Consider the following 18,108-nt stretch of genomic DNA (forward strand, 5'->3'; position numbering starts at 1 on the left):
CTGATGTTGGTCAGTCTACCAAAAATGGTTTTCTAAATAATTTTATCGGCATCTCAAGGTTGTAACATGACATTTTTCAAATACTTAGAGTTGCGCAGCTCCAATACATGAAAATGTACGAACCATAATGATGTCAAAAGAGTCATTTTACATTCACGTTACACATTCATGAATAAAATGGCTACATGCTCAACATTTACTTTTTTTAAATATTGATGTGAGTTCACAATTCCTGTCCACTAACATTTACGTATCACATAGGTAGAAATTCTTCTACTGAAAAGAAAGATTTGTTAAGGAAAAACTTTTTCAGCTTGTTTTCAGACTTAACTTTACGTCTGGGAGACATTGTGAAACAGTGGACAAGTGATTAAAATTTTTGGTGGCAGAACTGTGCACCCGTTTTAGCGCTAAAGACAAACTTAATGTGGGATACTGGATGTCATTTTTCCTCCGGCATTGTAAATGCCTTCGTCATTGTTTTTTTAGAACTATATTCACAAGAACTTCATGAAGCCGCGCGGGATTAGCCGAGAGGTCTAGGGCGCTGCAGTCATGGATTGTGCGGCTGGTCCCGGCGTAGGTTCGAGTCCTCCCTCGGGCATGGGAGTGCGTGTTTGTCCTTAGGATAATTTAGGTTAAATAGTGTGTAAGCTTAGGGACTGATGACCTTAGCAGTTAAGTCCCATAAGATTTCACACACATTTGAACAACTTCATGAAGGAATAAATGCACTGTGAAGCCTAACTCCTGAAACAGATACCGTCAAGGTGGTCGTGGATGAGCACGACATATTATTCTTACAGCACGTTGTTGAAGTATGGAAACTTTCTTTGCTAAAGATAAATTACCCCAGGACATTATCCCGTGCGTCATTACTGAATAAAAATTTGTGAAATATTTTAACTTACTGGTTTGTTTCTCTCCAAGATTTCCGATGGTTGGAAGTGCAAATATGGCTAACTGAGTTGTTTTATGTGTTGAAAGATGAGCTTTTTCCTGTTTAAATTCTCTAAAAAATTTTATTAGTGTGGTATCACCGCCAGACACCACACTTGCTAGGTGGTAGCCTTTAAATCGGCCGCGGTCCATTAGTATACGTCGGACCCGCGTGTCACCACTATCAGTGTTTGCATACCGAGCGCCGCCACACGGCAGGTCTGGAAAGACTTCCTAGCACTCGCCCCAGTTGTACAGCCGACTTTGCTAGCGATGGGTCGCTGACAAAATACGCTCTCATTTGCCGAGACGATAGTTAGCATAGCCTTCAGCTACGTCATTTGCTACGACCTAGCAAGGCGCCATTACCAGTTACTATTGATGCTGTAAAACATGTACCGTCAAGAGCGATGTTCACCAATTATGGATTAAAGTTAAGTATTCCAGCAGCTACGTACTTTTTTTGTTAGTCTCATTTCCTTGACCTGTTCCAGACCTCACGCCAGCCTGCGTGAGCTAAAACGCGTGCCTTTCGGCTTCCTCTCATAGTGGGTTGGCTGTCTTGCCAATCCACAACAATTAGTATTGTACCTGTAGATGTGCGGAACTGAATATATTGTATTAGGAGTGACTTATGCCCACGTTCACTGTCACCTGACTCTAAGCCACGGAACACTCGCGCAGTTGGACGGACTCAATATCGACCGCAGTGACAGTCCAGTTTTACGACGGCTCGTAGTGCAGCGAGCGCGCTCTAATGAGCGTCGTCGTGTTGCAGCTCAAGTACGACTGGACGCAGATGCCGGTGTCTAACGGCGGCAGCCTGGCGGTGAACACGTTCTTCGTGGTGAGCGGCATGCTGCTGTCGTTCGTGTTCCTGCGCGACCGCTCGCAGGGCCGGCCCTTCGGCCTGGTGAACTTCTACGTGTACCGCTACGTCCGCCTGACGCCCGTCTACGCCGTCGTCATCTGGCTGTACTCGACGCTGTCGCGCCACCTGGGCTCCGGCCCGCTGTGGAGCGGCGTCATGGCCGAGCAGACGCGCCGCTGCCGCGCCTCGTGGTGGCGCAACCTGCTCTACATCAACAACTACCAGCCGCCCGGCGAGGTGGTGAGTCCCCGCCCCGCTTCCTGCCCGCACCTCGTACCTCTCACAGCAGTTACACTGCCAGCGTCTAAACAAAGCACAGTCTACATCACGTATTTACCGGGAGATCAAAAAGTCAGTATAAATTTGAAAACTGAATAAATCACGGAATAATGTAGATAGAGAGATACAAATTCACACACATGCTTGGAATGAAATGGGGCTTTATTAGAACCAACAAAATACAAAAGTTCAAAAAATATCCGACAGATATCTGATCAGAATAGCAATAATTAGCATAACGAAGTAAGACGATGCAAAGATGATGTTCTTTACAGGTAATGCTCAATATGTCCACCATCATTCCTCAACAATAGCTGTAGTCGAGGAATAATGTTGTGAACAGCACTGTAAAGCATATCCGGGGTTATGGTGAGGCATTGGCGTCGGATGTTGTCTTGCAGCATCCCTAGAGATGTCGGTCGATCACGATATACTTGCGACGTCAGGTAGCCCCAAAGCCAATAATCGCACGGACTGAGGTCTGGGGACCTGGGAGGCCAAGCATGACGAAAGTGGCGGCTGAGCACACGATCATCACCAAACGACGCGCGCAAGAGATCTTTCACGCGTCTAGCAATACTTTTTTTTGTTCTAATAAAACCCCATGTCATTCCAAGCATGAGTGTCAATTTTTACCTCTCTATCTACATTATTCCGTGGTTTATTAAGTTTTCAAATTTATACTGACTTTTGGATCACCCGGTATTTATACGGTCAGTTTCAGCCGAAGTAGGCCATCTTCAGAGCTAAAACACGCATAGTGCCCAATTGTCATAACTGAAGTTCAGCTACTCACAGAGATCCAGTATGGATTGTAATTAGCCCGTCGCAGCGAAACTTGTTACATAGTCTAATGCTGTAATCCGGCAAAGATCTTCGTTGAAAAACAATTGTTCCAATCTTGGCCACCAGGTGCAAACTTGGCACTGTGAATTCAAGAAAGACGTACAGAAATGTTTCCCTATGTAATGCATTAGGAACGGGACGTGAACGTAAAAAGTAAATCAGTGAGAAAGGAGTACCGCTGATATAATTACTAACCGCCGCTAACCCTATTTCACCAGCATAATCACCAGCGTTGTCGACAAGTTGCTGTACAGCAACAAATTTGCACCTGGTGGCCAAAATCGTAACTAATTTTCTTCCAGTGTAAATCGGTTCGCCAAGGTTCGCTGCCATACGGTATAATTATAGCCCGCACTGGAACTCTGTAAGTAGCTGTAGTTTAACCACCCAGGACAGTAGCTATTGACGGAATGTGCTATATTACTCTGCACATTTTACATCTCAATATCGACTATAACCCAAGTGTAATATCTTAAGGCAGCCAGAGGCGTCTGCAGAAATTTATCGTAACAACGTATGAAGACGAACATGTAGATTCTGTCTCCCTCGATTCCTGTAAGTCATTTGTCACTGTACCACATGGTCAATTATTAGCTGAGATACAATCATACAGAGTATCTTCACAAGTACTTGACTGACTCGAGGAATGTATGTTACAATGGATGGTGAGTGCTCAACAGAAACAAAAGTAACACCACGTGTGTCCCAAGGAAGCGTAACAGCGCTTGTAATGTTTTCAGTATACATAAACAACTTATAAGACAAGATCAGAATCATTTTGTCACTGACAATTCTGGTGCGTACAGGAAAATATCATCGTTGGGCCTCGGCCGCTGTAGTCAATCAGCGTTTAAGTTGATCCCTGACAGCTTTGCATGCCTGCTACAACCTATCGGGTAACGCGCTTTTGTAAACGTATCCACGGCAACGCTTCAGTGTTGCCACAGATCTATAGATGGCTATTGTATTCACCTGCAGCCGTGTGAGCTTCGCTGCTGGTAACTGGCGACGACGCTGCCAGCTGTCAAGGATCTTCTTTTGCTGATTCTACTATATGCAGAGCAATTACAGCTGCCAGTGCTATCATCAGCTGCTGCAGCGCCTCACACCATTTCAACGGCCATTTAGAGCCAGTGGTTGCCCTACAAGTTTCGTCGCAGCCCTACACAGAGTTCTGTGCTTCGACTGTACAATAGTACGGTACTGTCAAATGTACTCTGTGACAGTAGTGTTTGAGTTTTAACAAGTAAAACTTGCCTGAAGGAAATACCGAAGTAAATGTATTAGATGTATTTCGAGAGGGTATGGATACTGGAAAATTGCAGACTTGCACCACGACTCCTGTAAGGATAGCAGTAAATGGATCTAGACCTTCCTATGTGTAGAAAACCCCAATAAAAGTTGTGTTTTTGTCCTGGCAAGACGATGTCTCCCATTGGTTTGGATGTTCCTCTGTGCTGCAGTGCGTGGTGCAGTCGTGGTACCTGTCGGCGGACACGCAGCTCTACTGGCTGAGCCCGCTGGTGCTGTACCCCATGTTCCGGTGGCCGCGCGTCGCGCGTGGCCTGCTCGGAGGTCTGCTGCTCGTGCCCATCATCGTCGCCTTCTGCCTCACCTACATCCTCAAGTTCCCCTGGGCTGACGTCCGCAGTCTCGAGTGAGTATACCCTCCCTCACTCAACTCTCGCTCATAAACTTACTTTCCTCTTTTGTCGAAGATCAACTTCAATGTTGGGCAGATGTAACAGCTATACGAACGCTTTCGAGGAATACGAATCTCACAGACGGAAGATTATTCAACCATTACAGCTTTAGGTCTTAAATGCAGTGACTCCTACACCGGGAACTGACTTCCGTAGTGGGGAAACAGACTATTTATATACAGATATCGGCTAAGAGAGAAGCAGAAAAGTACATCGTGTACAGACTTATTCTTAGCTCGTATCGGCTATTTCCCTTTTTGTTTTCGTTCGTTCCTATTTGTGGACGGTGACGACGCACTGTACTGGTCTCTCCTTTCTCCCTCCCGAATTCCTCATATGATTTTAATTAATATTGTGTTTATACTGGTTGCTGGTGAGGAGGAAAGTTAGTTATTAGTATTTTATTAATGATCTCATTCATAAGCAGCCATATCACAGTCATCCCAGTAGCTCAAGAAAGTTATAATTAAGCTTTACTTGTTTAATCAGAATCCGACGATGACTCTCCTTGTCCGCAGTCTCGATGATTCGAAGCGATCTGCAGTCCTGTGTAAATAAAATGTCTTGGTTTTCTTGCGTTGCGTAGTCAGTCGGGAAATCTCAGATCAAGCGGAAAGTCTGCTTTGATAGAGTTTACTTATCCGATGAAATAATGGAGCTCTTGGATCTAATAATTGCAGGTTCGTTTCCAATTCATCGGAAGTTCCCTTCTGACTACCAACGAAACGACACTTCCGTGCAGATTTCCAATTAGAGAATACATATATAATGAAATTCCTTACACACCTTTGATGTAAATGCTGAGTATATATTTCCTTGAGTAGCATACAATATATTTTCAATTTCTTTCTTCCAGTAATCTGGATAGCAAAATTACAATTATTCAATGCGGCTATTCGGCACGGAGAAGAACCTAGAAGTCCTCACAACACACCAGAGAGAATATTACAAAGAGTAATTATACGCTCATGGAGTAGTACTACTTTGCGCATCGATTCTGCGAGTATATAGATGGTCAAGTAGGAAACGTAATTCACTCATAGAACTGTGCAGCGATAATTAATAGAAGGTAAAGAGATATTACACTAACATTCCTTTCTTTCTCTGTTTTCTTTCCCCGCCCCCTCTCTTAATCTTCTTTCTGTCCCCACCCCCCATTCTCTCTCAGTCCTGACTTCACTACCTTTCTCTCAGCAAGCCTCTCTCATTCTTTCTGGCCGCTCTCCACCTCCATTACTCCCACTCTCTTATCACTTTTCATTTTTCTCATCCATGGCCTCCCCCCCCCCCCCACCTTCCACCCTGCCCCGCCATCCGACAGTGGCTCGATGGGCAACTGGGTGATAGAGTAAATATCTGAAAGTAGTTCGAGTTCAATCAGTAGATTGTCCTAGAATTTTTCATGTCACATATCGCTTGTTTCACCGCTTACAATAATTGCTACTACAAGAAATACCCAAGTTTCACTGTGACTTGAAATACACAGTAAACTGTAGGTTCCCCTACAACTGGTTTCTAAGTCAAATGAAAGCTCATACGAGTGCATACCATCTCCAATGCGGCCACCACTAGTTCAGCACTGTAGTGCCAACCCTTGGGTTATATATTGGAAGTATTGTAGTTATTTCTGTAATCTTCCCCTGTTCGTAGCAGTATTTTCCCCTAGGATGTCAATCCTAATTTGCGAGACAGTAAAATAGTCCAGGAGTTGCTGTTTCTTGCACCCAACCTTAAGTCACTTACGTAATTTTTACCTTTCCTCCTTGTACTTGTTTGTAGTTACGCTTTTTGACCAGAGAGTGCCTTGTTAATGGAAGAACTGTTGCCATGATAGCCAGCTGCCGGCACGGTTGCCTCCGGGTGCAGAATGTTCACAGGATCCGCAGCACCTTGTATCTAAACTGGAGCCCTCGTGTTGCAGGGACACGGTGCGAGACGCCTTCTTCCCAGGAGTGTACGCGGCCACCTACACGCGGGCCAGCCCCTTCCTCGTGGGCCTGGGACTGGGCTGGCTGCTCTTCCACACCAAGGGCCGCAAAACGCACCTCTCTATCGTAAGTACCACCACTGTGCTCTTCCACTTTGCGACTACTCTTGTGTGCAACAATTAAAGTAGGGGCTCATAATGATTATGTCGACACAGCTGGAAATTTGTGGCAGACCGGGACCTGACACGAACTTTCTGCTTATCACGAGCAGTCGCTTCAACTGTTAGATTTGTGCCCTACTGAATACAAACGCAAATAGTTCTCTATGTACACAACAGCCGAGTTTCGCTACTCGGAGCTCGGAGTAAATTTCAAACTGGTACGAATCACGTTCACAAATGGTACAAGCCGGCAGATGGGGAAGCGGGACTTCATCACGGAAGTTGCAAGCCGAGAAATGCCTGATCTGGTGCCACGTCGATGGTAAGAAATACACAAATGGCTCCAGTTGTATGCAAACAGAAATCGAATTCCACATCAAGGTAATCAACGCAATAATATAATGGCGCGTAACGGAGAGCTCGGTGTACAGTTATCAACTTGGAGTAGAACACTGAACACAGTAACAAAAGGAAATAGCGCAAGAGACAATAAAAACCGTATTACATAATTATATGAACAACAAAACAAAGTATTAACTACGGAAATATAATTTTGATTTGTGATAAGCCTGTCTTCGTTTTCCTAAAGAAACATCACTCAAGTTAGATTGAGTATAAAAATCTTTCCTCGGCATTATTTGAAGTGCTTATTTCAATAGTGGTACAAGTCCATTACTTCCACCTTTCTGTCGATAACGCTTCTGAAATTAATGAGCCAAACAAACAGAAATAAAGGTTAATCTCTAGCAAGAAGCCATATGCATGAATATTTCTCGTATGTCAACTGCAGATTTTTCAGCGCTCATTTAACTTTAGGGCTCTGTATCTTAATATGAACAAAAATGGACTTGTACCACTATTGAAATAAGCCCTTCATTGAGCTAATAGCTGCATCTAGCGTCATTGTTCACATTGGTGTTTATGTCTATTCAAGCTGAAAAAGGTTATGAAAATGGTGAAACCACATCGAGTGAAAGTTTTTTTTAAAAAAGAGAAAATTGCATATGCCAACACGCAAAGTAATATCTATCTGTTGAATAGTAATAAAAATTCCTTTGCATGATTGATAAAAGCTTGAAATGACAGTTGAGGTGATAAATAACGGAACAGAAGCATCCCGATGCAAATTTCCTGGAGAAGTGGATGCACCTGATTTTTCTGGGTAGTTTAGGTATAACAGACTCTGTTACACGAAGTTGACGCTCTCTGATTTGGTAGAATTTAAATACTTGGAGCTACCGGTATACAGACTAGATAATCAGAAAAAATGTGTGTTTCAAATGATCGTCCACGCCCATGCAGCAAAAAAATAAAATAAAATAACGGCCGAGGAAGAATTTATAAAATGACTTCATTTGTTGGTAACAGTTGTTTTCACGGCTCTTGTTCATACAGCTGGGTTTCTTAAACCTCACGCAACTCAACTCAGACTCGTCTGGTCTATAAATTTATCCCTAAGGCGTAGAAGAGGGTGCTGATGAGATAAGTGTGTCCACGTCCGCAGACCCATCACGTTTAGTGTCAATCTGCATTCTTTCGTGACTGTTGCCACTGTAGATAAAATCTTCTGGGTCGTTAGTCTGCATCATATTCCCTTCTTTTCCAAACTCGACGTGACGACTCCTCTACAGGAACCTTCTTCAGAAGATTTTTTTTTTTTCTTAGGAAGTGGAGTAATGGGTAAAATTCGTCATTCATCGGTTTGAACAAAAAGTGCGGGAAAACTGTATGTTGTAAGCAAATGCGACACTGGCATTTTACAGTGTTTGACAACTAGAAGGCTCCTGAGGGATATATCCCAGTAGAAGTTCGAAACGTCGAGTCTCGGAGAAGAAGTGGAAGAGTAATGTGAGGCAACACTGTAGCTTCGTGTGTGCGCCGAGTCTGTTATGCAGCGCCGTTGCTCTGTCCCCGCAGGCGACGGTGTGCGTGTGCTGGGTGGCGTCGACGGCGTGCGCCCTGGCCGTGGTGTACTCGCTGCACGCCTACTACGTCAAGCCGTACAACCCCCTGGAGGCCGCCTTCTTCAGCGCGCTGCACCCGCTCGCCTGGGCCCTCGTCGTCGCCTGGATCATCTTCGCCTGCGAGCGAGGATACGCAGGTAGGCACCTGCCAGACCTCTACCCTGTCTCCTCCTCTGATACCGCAGGCGTCGCTTCCTTGCCAGAGGCCACGTCCATCAACTGGCACACTAATGCACCTACTGTCTTGAGGTGGCTGTACAATTCCACCGACAAGAGATGTACCAACATTCCGTTTCCCAAAGGGATACTGAAACTGTGATAGAGGTTCAAGAAAAGAGTGTATAAGTAACTTTTATTACTCAAACGCCTTTTTGTTCCTACAATACAAAATTCATTCACGCTCCAGACTAGTTACTCCTTTTACACTAAAGGTGTCCGTAATGGATTTTTGCCCGAAATAACACAGGTACTTTTTTTTATATGGGATAGCTATGGATTCGAAACATTGGACACCATTTTTACGGATCCGTACCTCAATCGATAAAAACGAAACTCTTACACGATAACTTTGTTGTCCGCCTGTCTGTCTGTCGGATTGTTGAGACGAATTTTTCTTAGGAACCAGCTGAGGCATGAAGTTGAAATTTTGTTTTTGTTGGCGCTGTAAAAGCTGACGCTTCTAAGTCAGAGTAATTAAAAGATATGACCATTTACACTACTGGCCATTAAAATTGCTACACCACGAGGATAACGTGCTACAGACGCGAAATTTAACCGACAGGAAGAAGATGCTGTGATATGCAAATGATTAGCTTTTCAGGGCATTCACACAAGGTTGGCGCCGCTGGCGACACCTACAACGTGTTGACATGAGGAAAGTTCCAACCGATTTCTCATACACATACAGCAGTTGACCGGCGATGCCTGGCGAAACGTTGTTTTTATGCGTCGTGTAAGGAGGAGAAATGCGTACCATCATGTTTCCGACTTTGATAAAGGTCGTATTGTAGCCTATCGCGATTGCGGTTTATCGTATCGCGATATTCCTGGTCGCGTTGGTCGAGATCCAATGACTGTAAGCAGAATATGGAATCGGTGGGTTCAGGAGGGGAATACGGAACGCCGTGCAGGATCCCAACGGCCTCGTATCACTAGCACGTTGGAAGCGTGTGTTCGTCATCGCCATACTGGCCTATCACCCGGCGTGATGGTATGGGGTGCCATTCGTTACACATCTCGGTCACCTCTTGTTCGCATTGAAGGCACTTTGAACAGTGGACGTTACATTTCAGATGTGTTACGACCCGTGACTCTACCTTTCATTCGATCCCTGTGAAACCCTACATTTCAGCAGGGTAATGCACGACCGCATGTTGTAGGTCCTGTACGGGCCTTTCTGGATACAGAAAATGTTAGCCTGCTGCCCTGGCCAGCACATTCTCCAGATCTCTCACCAATTGAAAACGTCTGGTCAATGGTGGCCGAGCAACTGGCTCATCACAATAAGCCATTAACTACTCTTGATGAAGCTATCGTGTTGAAGGTGCTTGGGCAGCTGTACCTGTACATGCCATCCAAGCTCTGTTTGTCTCAATGCTCAGGCGTATCAAGGCCGTTATTACGGCCAGAGGTAGTTGTTCTAGGTACTGATTTCTCAAGATGTATGCACGCAAATTGCGTGAAAATGTAATCACATGTTAGTTATAGTATAATATATTTGTCCAATGAATACCCGTTTATCATCTGCATTTCTTCATGGTGTAGCAATTTTAATGGTCAGTAGTGTATATCACATATTTTGACACTCGAAATCTCACCCATAAAAAATTGTAGTGTACTGGCCATTGACCTAGAATCATGAAACCTGGTAAGAAGCAAGGATCCAGACTACAAGTAACGGAAAAAAATACGAAAGTTGTTAGTTTGCAATTACATCATTTTTTTATTTGTAGCCTTTGCTGTTCTTCTATCTGTCTGTCCGTCTCTTGAAACCACTTTTTGTCAGGAACAGTTAGAGGTATCAACGTGAAATGTATGTCAAATACTGAATTTTACGACCCTAATCAGCTTAAGAAATTTAAACTTATAAATCAATGCAATCAGTAGATAGGGCCATATGTGTCACATATTTCGATGCTCGCAAATTCAGTCCTCAAAACCTATAGATGAACTACCTGTACACTTATAGGGTTTGGTGGCTTACTAGAAAACGCGTGCCTGCAAATTCCAGTGGTGTGAGGAATCGCCAGAAACAACACGTGGATCGGATTCCACGTTAAAATGTAGGTTGCCTTTCCCCGGTTGCGTAACTGGGGTACGTTAACGACTTGTAAATAGGCTAAGTGGTATCCAATAGCAAGACTTGCAACAGGTCATTGAGCCACACGCAGTTAATATCATTATCTATGCACGTAAGTAAGAGCGCGAATCCTAGTCTCACATTTTTGGTTTTCTAATCACTCCGTCGTTGCTGACAACGGTATTCTGCCCGTTCCCGATACGAAAATGTCAAAGCCAAAGCCGTCATGAGCAGCGCATTGAATAGAAACCGCTAGAGGGAGCCAGAAAGTCCACGTTCAAAGCAGGATCGTAATTTGTGTAGTAGGAAGGCGTGACCGGTAGTAACACATGTGATGTACTCTGCAAGACTTAAAGTAGTGGCTGTCTGCGTGTCCTCTTTCCCATGACAGTGGATAGACCCACGAGGTGCACTGCATACGGCTCCTATCGGACATAGTCAATCTCAATAAGCAACACCTCTGAGCTGCTAATGGTATCCGCCGTTTGTGGGGATATTAAAGATATCATCTAAAAATGGTTCAAATGGCTCTGAGCACTATGGGACTCAACTTCTAAGGTCATTAGTCCCCTAGAACTTAGAACTAATTAAACCTAACTAACCTAAGGACATCACAAACATCCATGCCCGAGGCAGGATTCGAACCTGCGACCGTAGCGGTCTTGCGGTTCCAGACCGCAGCGCCTTTAACCGCACGGCCACTTCGGCCGGCAAGATATCATCTCAGAGGCTTGTAGTCGCAATGTATTTTGTTGTGAAGTGTTAGACACTTTCTTAGGCTGTACTCATTGATGCTGATTATTCATGATCGATTATGGAATATACGTTCTATCATCAGCTGCGTCTGAAAAACCTAATACTTCTACATCAATTGAATGAAATATGTCCACATTTGGTTACCCAACGGTATCCTGCGGTACCAGTTTGCTCTTAGGTAAAATCACTCCAATTTACGCGAAAGCTTTTTTATTTTGTTTTGACATCAACTTACTTGGTGCATACACCAACCCAGTCTTCTTGAATTACCGTCCCCCTAAATCAGTTCAAACGGTTCCCGTCAGAAAACCGAAGTTAAACGTCGTTGGACCTGGCTAGCCCTTGGATGGCTGACCGTCCGGATCTGCCGAGTGCCGTTGGCGATCGGGGTGCACACAACCCTTATGAGGCCATCTGAGGAGCTATCTGGTTGAGAAGTAGCAGTTCTCGTCACGAAAACCAACAACGGCCCATTCGTGCCTACCATGCCTATCGCCTGGGGATAACACGATGGTCTGTCGGTAACGGTGGGCCTTCCGATGCCTGCTCGGACGGATTAAATCAATTCATATGAATGCTGCAACAGTTCCTGAATTCGAGCAGAGCTCTCTTTTCCCTTTGTCCTCCTCGTCTCGTCACTAATTCGCACGAGGATGAATCGTCTCTTTTATCTGAAAATACTAGATGGCTGCCTAAAATTTGAAAATCGATTTTACTGCTTAAATTTCGTGTACCGAGCTAGGTGGCACAGCAGAAATACATCAGACTCGTTTTCGAAAGGACGGTGATTTAAATTTTCCTCCGGGCATCCGGATTCAGGTTCCCGGTGTTTTCCCAAAACCGCCCAAGGTAAATGCCGGAAAGAATCCACGATGGGACACGGCGACTTTCTTCCTAGCCCGAGATTTAGATCTCTAATGACCTGGTCGTCGAAGGGACATTAATGCCACGCTTCTATGTTTATTATGTGAGATTTCATCTCTATAGCGATGTGTTTGGAGTTGTTGACGAGTCTGTAGCGGTATTGTCCTGCGGCAGGTCCCGTCCGCAGACTGCTGAGCTGGTGGGGATTCCAGCCCCTGGCCAAGCTGTGCTACAGCGCCTACCTCATCCACTTCCTCGTCTTCTACTACGAGCTGGGCGCCCTCAGGGCTCCGATCAGCTACGATCACTTCTCGGTGGTAAGTATGCAATCACAGCACTTGCATGGTCATGGTGAAAATTAGTTGTAGTGTTAGTATTCCTACTCCTGAAGCTCGTTCTTAAGTCGGTGACTGCCATGTAATGAATTGGGGTTGAAGATCGTAATAGAGGTGGCTGTCTACAACTGTTAGATAAGTTGAGAAAAGCATGTTTGCGCCGTCAGCCGTATAATTGTATGTTTATTCTCTACCGTTTTAGATCATTACAATCATCCCCGCAGGAGAAAAACATACATTTTCGTCATATACGTGCCAACCAAATATAGAAGACATATAATTTTCATAACACTCTGTCTTAACTGACTTCATATAAACGTGCTGTGGCTTGGCGCACTTACTATGGTGCATACTTGATGATAACTGCACCCTTAATAATATACTCAAAGAACGTGAAAATGAGCTTTTTCGTCCCGTGCGTTTTTTGATAACCATAGACTTTACACTGCCGCGCGGGATTAGCCGAGCGGTCTGGGCCGCTGCAGTCATGGACTGTGAGGCTGGTCCCGGCGGAGGTTCGAGTCCTCCCTCGGGCATGGGTGTGTGTGTTTGTCCTTAGGATAGTTTCGGTTAAGTAGTGTATAAGCTTAGGGACTGATGACCTTAGCAGTTAATTCCCATAAGATTTCACACACATTTTTTGAGACTTTTCAGACGTGCCAACTCTTGTACTTTGTCTTAGCAGTGACCGTCTGTTCTGTTTGCAGGTACACATCGCACTGGGTGACGTCGCCATTGTGCTCACGTTATCCACAGTGTTCGCCCTCACTTTTGAGCTGCCCGTTCTCAACCTGGACAAGGCTTGGCTAAAACCTGGTATGTGTCTTTCACCAACTAAGTTTGTTCTCTCTCTCTCTCTCTCTCTCTCTCTCTCTCTCTCTCTCTCTCCCCCTACTCTCTCTCTCTCTCTCTGTCTACATGCTCCCATCCATGAACCCTTTTCACATCTCCATTTTGGCCACATATTCAAAATTTACAACCTTTACACTGTAACAAAACTTACTCATACTTACCACTCTGCAATCTAGTTTCTTTCAATATTACATTTATTGTACATCTAATTCACACATTTAGTTCCAACTGCTCTTTCCTGTCTTTATATTTTGTGTGGGCTATGTTTGATAAATGTTAAAAATTGCGTTGTATAATAATAGTCGAATTAAATAAGGTGATGCTGAGGAAATTAGATTAGGATAGGAGACACCAAAAGTGTTAGATGAGTGCTGCTATTTGGGCAGCAAAATAAATGATGATGGTCGAAATAGGATATAGCTACTGCTAAGGGAAGAGTTTCTGAAGAAGAGAAATTTGTTAACATTGACTATAGAGAAAAGTGTTAGGAGATCTTTCCTGAAGGTATTTTGCTGGAGTGTAGCCATCTATGGAAGTAAACCATGGATATAAACAGATAAAACAAGAAGAGAATAGAGACTTTTGAAATGTGGTGCTACAGAAGAATGTTGAGGATTAGATCAGTACATCGCGCAACTAAAGAGGAGGCACTGAACAGAAATGGAGAGGCGAGAAATTTGTGGCACAGCTTGACCAAAAGAAGGGATCGGTTGGTATGGCACATTTTGCGCCATAAACGGATCACCAGTTTAGTATTGGAGGGAAGTGTGCCTCAAAGAACAGACACCACGTATCCATATCAATGATTCGTCTCGATGGGCAATGTATCCACAACCTTCAGTGTGGATGATGATCAGGGAGCGCGTCGAGATGGTTCGAGTATTTGCAGTAGACACTGTGTCCGGGTGGCGCAATGGTTAACGTAACAGCGTTTTTTTTTGTTTTTTTTTTTTTTTTTTTTAGTGTCATCTGTCTTCTGACTGGTTTGATTTGGGCCGCCACGAATTCCTCTCCTGTGCCAATCTCTTCATCTCAGAGTAGCACCTGAAACCTACGTCCTCAACTATTTGCTGAATGTATTCCAATCTCTGTCTTCCTCTACTGCTTTTGGCCTCCACAGCTCCCTCTAGAAACATGGAAGTCATTCCCTGACGTCTTAATAGATGTCCTATCATCCTATCCCTTCTCCTTGTCAGTGTTTTCCATGTCTTTTTCCTCTCCGATTCAGCATAGAACCTCCTCATTACGTACCTATTAGTCTATCTAATTTTCATTATTCAGTTGAAGCACAAAGTCTCAAATGCTTCGATTCTCTTCTATACCGGTTTTCCCACAGTCCATGTTTCACTATCATAGAATGCTATGCTCCAGACGTATATTCTCAGTAATTTCTTCCTCAAATTACGGCCTATGTTTGATTTTAGAAGACGTCTGTTGGCCAGGAACACCCCTTTCGCCAGTACTAGTCGGCTTTTGGTGTCCTCCTTGCTCTGTCCGTCGCTCGTTATTTTACTGCCTAGGTAGCAGAATTCCTTAACTACTTCGTAACCATCAATCCTGATGTTAAGGTTCTCGATGTTCTCATTTGTGCCACTTCTCATTACTGTCGTCTTTCTTCGATTTACTCTCAATCTATATTCTGCACTCATTACACTGTTCATTCCGTTCGACAAATCATGTAATTCCTCTTCGCTTTGACTGAGGATAGCAATGTCATCAGCATCGTATCACTGATATCGTTTCCTGCCTAGTAGGCAGGAAATCCGTGGTTCGTGTCCCGGTCCGGCACACGTTTTCAGTCGTCGCCGCTGATTCCACTCAAAGTCCCGAGGCTGATGATATCGTTAGTTCCTTCCCTTTCGTTTCCTGTCCTTTCCTTCCATTCCCGTTCAATTTCCATAAAAAACTGGGTAATTTCCGAGAATGATTGCCTATCGAAGTGGCGGCGTCCTAACGATACATCTCGAACGTGCGATTGTAAATCGATCATGCGACTCTGCTGTCGGCGTTATGATCAATTATTTGTGATCGTCATTTGTATCTGTTACCCGTCGTTCCCTTTTAGTTGCTCCAAGTTACATACCTCCGCGAATTAATAGAAAAAAGGGAATTGTTCCCGTAACGTACACATCATATGGCCTTTCACATGACGACAACACCGACGACGAGTAAGGTAAGTCATCTCCTTTGTAGTTACAAGTATTTTTGTAACGGTCTTCTTTTGTCATTGCTACAGTACCACCGTGAACATACTCATAACGCCCGCCAAAAAAGTTGCGTGATCCGTTACAAAAATACTTGTAATTACAAAGGAGATGACTTACCTTACTCGTCGTCATGTGAAAGGCCATGTGATGTCTACGTTACGGGAACAATTCCCTTTTTTCTATTAATTCGCGGAGGTATGTAACTTAGAGCAACTAAGAGGGAACGACGGAAAACAGATAAAAATGACGATCACAAATAATTGACCATAACGTTGACAGCACAGTCGCATGATCGATTTACAATCGCAAGTTCGATATGTACCGTTTGGACCCCGCCACTTCGATAGGCAATCATTCTTGGAAATGACCAAAAACTGAATCAGTCATACTGGATGCAAGCAGTTATACAAAACAGGGGAGAGATTTACTGAAGCTCTTACTGATAAATGCCTAGCTATTGTCGAAGAAATGTTCTATGCTACTTGAATATGGTGCTTTAACAGTATTAACGCCCGGGGTTAATTTTAATAAGCAATGTTTTTGGTGATAAATTCTTCAGTGGAGTAGACACACACAGATACTGAACAGCTGGACTGTTGCGCTCTAGCTTACGAGTTGCTGTCGCACCTTTACAGACAGCAAGCCCTCGCCGGCCAAGCCCGCGTCGCCCGGCACGGCGGCGCCGCCGGCTTCCGTGCTGTGTAGCATCCAACCGCCTTCGACGCTGGGGCAGGCGGCCGGCAAACCGCAGGACAATCCCGCCTTCGAGAACACGGAGGCCGCCACAGTGGCGGCGTCGGAGGCGACCGAGACCCACCCCGCCCCTCCCTGCGACGGTCGACTCGCGGAGGTGCGCGTCGACGCCTCGTCCACGCCGGCCAGCTGTTAGCGGTTTCCGTGGCAACGACCTGCGGCCGGGGACGCCGCTACACGAACCTCGACGTCGACTGATAATGCGCCGACACGACCTTCGCTTCAGCATTCGAGATACCGCAGGCTATGACGTCGCACTAACCGCCGACGTATTTTGACAGTCTCTTAACCGCAAGATCGACATGCTTTTGAGGGAGAAAAGTCGAATAAGTGTCTTTCATTCATACTTTTGTAGCAATATAAGTCAGTTCCTTGTGGAAAACAGGCTGTGAAACTGTTGTGCTGTTCCTTCTTTAGCCCGCGCATTGGTTCGAGGTCAAACGACACTCTCCATTAACGTCACCAGCTACGACTCGGAGAGAAATGGGCGCGTCTGCTCCCGACAGGTCTGAGAACACTGGCTGACGCAACGTTCAGGCAAGCGCTGCGCTTGCTAGATCGTTTTGCCACCGTTCGCTGCGACAGCCATATCGCGGATTCGTACCGCCTTGTTAGTCGTCTGTTAACCACCTGACCACTCTAACCTCTCGTAAAAGATCGCTTTTGGCAGTCTAGTCGGAAATACTACCAGAGAGTGCTTTCTGCAGCACTCTCTAATGTTAAATCTAGATGCAAACAGTATTGGCGAAAAACAGGCCAGTATTTATTAAGTGATATTTGTTTTTTCATTTGTGTAGCAGTTTCCACAGTAAAATACTCGCATATTTCGCACTTCGTCTTTCACCTACTCTGCTTCAACTAGTGTCTTTGCCAAGAGAACTTTATGTTAAACGAAACACCAGATGGCGAGGAAAATGTTGTTACTGCGAAGAAGAGTAGCTATTTATTTCGTTGTCATTTGTTACCTACGTATTTCATAGATATTTATATGTTTAAGAAATATACATATCAAATGAAGTCGAGGCCCTTCAAGGCCTCCGTTTGCTGTGTTTAATGAAATCAGTATTAAATTTTGTTAATAAAAAACCTTAATTATAACAAAATGCTGTAACTGTTTCTTCTCCATTTGATACGATTAATGTGAATCATTTCCTACAACATACCAACGGAAGTCGACCGTACTGTAATGTGCACCCATTTTAGGGAAATAAACAGCTATCATACATTACATGCGAAAAGCTGAACATGGACTCGTCCTAATGGCAATATCACCAATTAACAAATTAATGGAATACACGATGTTACTACAGGCAACTGACACAATATAGTACTGCAGATTGCCGTCGTTTGA

At 44.5% G+C, this 18,108-nt stretch overlaps 1 protein-coding gene across 1 annotated transcript in view; it reads left to right on the forward strand.

Annotated features, from left to right (window-relative positions):
* The window catches only part of LOC126412133 (O-acyltransferase like protein-like), a 35,021-nt gene extending 17,161 nt beyond the window's left edge, over nt 1-17,860 (forward strand). The window contains exons 6-12 of the mRNA XM_050081579.1: nt 1,718-2,050; nt 4,399-4,592; nt 6,560-6,692; nt 8,645-8,828; nt 12,785-12,927; nt 13,653-13,761; nt 16,640-17,860. Of these exons, the coding sequence (XP_049937536.1) occupies nt 1,718-2,050; nt 4,399-4,592; nt 6,560-6,692; nt 8,645-8,828; nt 12,785-12,927; nt 13,653-13,761; nt 16,640-16,893 (1,350 nt within the window). The 3' untranslated portion in view covers nt 16,894-17,860. The remainder of the gene's footprint in view (nt 1-1,717; nt 2,051-4,398; nt 4,593-6,559; nt 6,693-8,644; nt 8,829-12,784; nt 12,928-13,652; nt 13,762-16,639) is intronic.
* The last annotated feature ends 248 nt before the right edge of the window (nt 17,861-18,108 follow it).

This window comes from Schistocerca serialis, chromosome 7, assembly GCF_023864345.2.
Source record: "Schistocerca serialis cubense isolate TAMUIC-IGC-003099 chromosome 7, iqSchSeri2.2, whole genome shotgun sequence".
NCBI lineage: Eukaryota > Metazoa > Arthropoda > Insecta > Orthoptera > Acrididae > Schistocerca > Schistocerca serialis.